Below are 3562 nucleotides of genomic sequence, written 5' to 3' on the forward strand. Positions count from 1 at the left end.
ACACACACACACACACACACACACACACACACACACACACCTGCACGTCGCAGCTCTTCCTCTTCCTCCCTGTAGTTCTGGGGGTTTTCTTCTGTAGTCTCTCCATCTCTTTCCTCACAGCCTCAAACTCCCTGCTCCTTCCCTCCTCCTCCTCCTCCTCCTGCTGCTGCTGCTGCTGCTGCTGCTGTCTCCCTCTCTTCTCCTGGAGTCTCTGGATCACTTCCTTCAGCTCCTCCACCACCGGCACCTCCACCTCTCTGTTCTCCTTCTCCTCCTCCTTCTCCTCCTTCTCCTCCTCCTCCTCCTCCCTCCTCTGCAGGTCTTCCCTCAGACGCTCCAGCTCTGATGGAAAGAGAAAGTTCAGATTTATCTCCTGATCACATTAATACAACGTTCTCCACTGTTTCAGGTGATGAAGATGATGAAGATACCTGTTCTCAGAGTCTCCGTCTGACTGTGACATTCTTCTACAAGTTTCTCCTTTTCGGACACGACTCGATGCAGCTCTGACACACAGAAAGATTTCAAGACAGATCAGTAGACAGACCATCAAGGACCGATGAGGTTCTGGTTTTCTCTGGAGTCATGAATGAAGAGAAAGACCGCCTTCCTCGACCGCGCTCTACCGGGTTTCTCGACCATACTCTACGGTAGATTGTATTGTTTTTCATCTTCTCACCTTCCTTCTCCCTGTCCTGATTCCTCCTCCTTTCCTCCTCTGATTTCTCCATCTCCTCCAGTCTCCCTCGCAGAGCTCCGCCCTCAGACTCAAGCTCCTTCTTTAGGCTCTGGAGCCGACTGGTGAATTCTGCTTTCTGATTGGCTAACTCCTCACTGAGCTCAACACACCTGTTTTCACTGTAGGATGAGGACAGGAGATTAATATATTTGAAATTAACTGATACTTAACCAGCTGCTTACTTGTCACCTGTTGGATCTGTTGTATATTCATCAATAAAACCTGATTGAAGACAATATTGATGAGCCCATCAAACTCCTCCTGTCTACCTGTGCGTCAGAGATTCCTCCAGTTGGCTTTTCCCTCTCTGCAGATCTTGGATCTGTTGGGATTTCTGAGATGATCTCATCAGCGCTGCCTGGCTCTCCTTCTTCAGCTCCTCCATGGCGGCGTGGAAAACACCGCTGCTGCTGCTCCGCCCCTCCTCCTCCTGAAACAATCAGTCAACACTGTTGCTTTACTCATTAACTCCTCAACTGATCAATCCAAAGCCATAAAAACAATCAATCGTCAGTTACTGTAAACAGAGAAACAAAAGAACAGGAAGAACCTTGACTTCCTGCTTCAGACGCTTCACTTCTTTTGTCAGAACATTGATGCTGTCGGCCTTCTCCTCTGATTGGCTCTCCAGGTCCTGGAGGCGGGTCTTTGTAATGTCCAGCTGCTGCGATAAGCTGTCAGACCTGCCAGTCTGCTCCTTGAGCTTCGTCTGGGGACCGGTCACCTGGAAATAAAAAAATAAGCAAACCTTTGTTGTTATAATTTTGATAGACCTCTTTGTATTAATATTGGATTGTACGGGTGTACCTAATAAAGTGACCACTCGTACCTCCGTCTGGAGCTGGAAGATGCCGTTAACAAGAGCTTTGTTCTCCTTCGTCAGTCTGGATGTTTCCATCTGCTCCGACTCCAGAGACAGAAACACAGACGCACAGTTTGGACGCTCACCCAGATCTACGAGGGGGGAGGAGAGGAGGAGAGGAGGAGGGAGGAGAGGAGGAGGAGGAGGGAGGAGTGGAGGACAGAAAGAGCCATAGTGAGAGAAGAAGGGCTAAAGCTGCAGGAAATCTGTGCAAGTCACAACATATCTGAGTGCAAGTAAATAGTTTGAGGAGAAAGCAAAGCAAATCCAAGAGCAAGCAGGAACTATTTGAGTGTGAAGCCAAGGACACATGACGACCAGCAGAGCCGGGGATCGAACATCCGACCCTCCGATTGCTTAACGGCTGAGCCACAGTCGGCCCACGCTGTCACGTAATGAGGTCCACTAGGTGTCCTGTAGATTCAGCTCTCCTACCCGTCAGCTCCTGCACCTTCTGCTCCAGAGCAACCTGCTCCTCCTTCAGCTTCTCCACCTCCTCCTCTCGTCTCCTCAGCTCCTCCTCTAGGCCCCTCTTCCTCTCCTCCCTCTTCCTCAGCTCGACAATGGTTTCCTCCTTCTTATCGTTTTCCTCCTGCAGCCTCCAGATCTCCTCCTCCAGCACTGAGGAGACGGAGGAGAAGAAAGAAAGACTTTAGAGTTAAAATAATAAGGAGTAAACCCCCATCCTTTCATCTCCTCCTCCTCCTCCTCTCACCTCTCCTCTTTGCCGGTCCTCTTTCCTCTTCTTCCTCCAGAGCTTCACGCTGGCATTTCCTGTTCTCCTCCTTCTCCTCCTCTCCTCTCGTCGTCCTCAGAAGCTCCACCAGAGCCCTCTGAAAGACCAGGATGTGGTTCATTAGTCACACTGCTTTCAATGGTCTGGGGAAGATCATATCTTTTAATAATGAACTTATTCTGGGAAATCATTCAGCAGCAGATGAACAGATTGTTAATCCTCATGATCACATGAGCTCTCTGAGCCACAGGTCCACATGACTTCATGTGAGGTTTGATTAAATAACAGGAGAATATATATTTCATATGTTTATGATACTTCATAACATTGGCAGGATAGAAAAGCATGTTTTCTATAAATATAAATATCCAGAACGACCCTGTTTATCAGCCAGAAGCTGTAAAAAAAAAAAAAACGTCATTATCGTCAGAATAACATTTTTCCGACGGTCCTTGAACACATCATGTGCAACAAAGGCTTCGGTCAGAAGAAGCAAAACAAAACTTAAAATACTGAAATACTGAAAGTTCAGAACCGATCAGTGCTGCTCGCCAACATACGAACAACACCAAAGAAACAAAAACTATAGAATATAGTGGAGGATGAGTTTCAGACATTATTATTATCATCATCATTATTTAGGACATAATCATTATTGTAATAGTATTATTATTATCTGTGACATTAACGTGTAACAGTGTTTACGTCGGCGTTGCTCTCGTTCTTCAGCTTGTTGATGACGTCGTCTTTCCGCTGACTCATCTCCATCAGCTCTGATAACTTGTGTTGCTGCTGCTTCAGACTCTGGAAAACAAAATAACTTTATTGATAAAACACATTGTGAACAACGTGACAAACGTCATTTCAGATGCACCAAAGCACAGCAGACACCACAGAAGAAGACACTACCTCCTTGGCCTCCAGCAGTTGGTCATGTGAGCTCTGCTTCTCCAATCGCAGCGCCTCCAGCTCTGCACGGAGGACAACGTTACATCAACAACAACCAGGAGCTAAGACCTGAGCGTGTGTGTGTGTGTACCTGCAGTGTGTGTGTATCTGGAGTGTGTGTGTGTACCTGCAGTGTGTGTGTACCTGCAGCGTGTGTGTACCTGCAGTGTGTGTGTGTACCTGCAGTGTGTGGGTGTACCTGCAGAGTGTGTGTGTGTACCTGCAGTGTGTGTGTGTGTGTACCTGCAGAGTGTGTGTACCTGCAGTGTGTGTGTGT

At 47.5% G+C, this 3562-nt stretch overlaps 1 protein-coding gene and 1 long non-coding RNA gene across 2 annotated transcripts in view; both read right to left on the bottom strand.

Annotated features, from left to right (window-relative positions):
- Positions 1–106, bottom strand: part of LOC116378707 (kinesin-like protein KIF20B) — a 2418-nt gene extending 2312 nt beyond the window's left edge. The window contains exon 1 of the mRNA XM_031840615.1: positions 41–106. Coding sequence (XP_031696475.1) covers positions 41–106 — 66 coding nt within the window. The remainder of the gene's footprint in view (positions 1–40) is intronic.
- Positions 107–2368: 2262 nt separating this feature from the next.
- LOC116378706 (uncharacterized) lies at positions 2369–3313 on the bottom strand. The gene is made up of 3 exons (XR_004212327.1): positions 3247–3313; positions 3043–3141; positions 2369–2434 (listed from the first exon to the last, which is right to left on the bottom strand). It is a non-coding gene; the product is annotated as an uncharacterized LOC116378706 (long non-coding RNA).
- Between the last annotated feature and the right edge of the window lie 249 nt (positions 3314–3562).

The sequence above is a fragment of the Anarrhichthys ocellatus genome, unplaced genomic scaffold, assembly GCF_004355925.1.
Source record: "Anarrhichthys ocellatus isolate YVR2014 unplaced genomic scaffold, GSC_Weel_1.0 scaffold3028, whole genome shotgun sequence".
In the NCBI taxonomy this organism is placed as follows: domain Eukaryota; kingdom Metazoa; phylum Chordata; class Actinopteri; order Perciformes; family Anarhichadidae; genus Anarrhichthys; species Anarrhichthys ocellatus.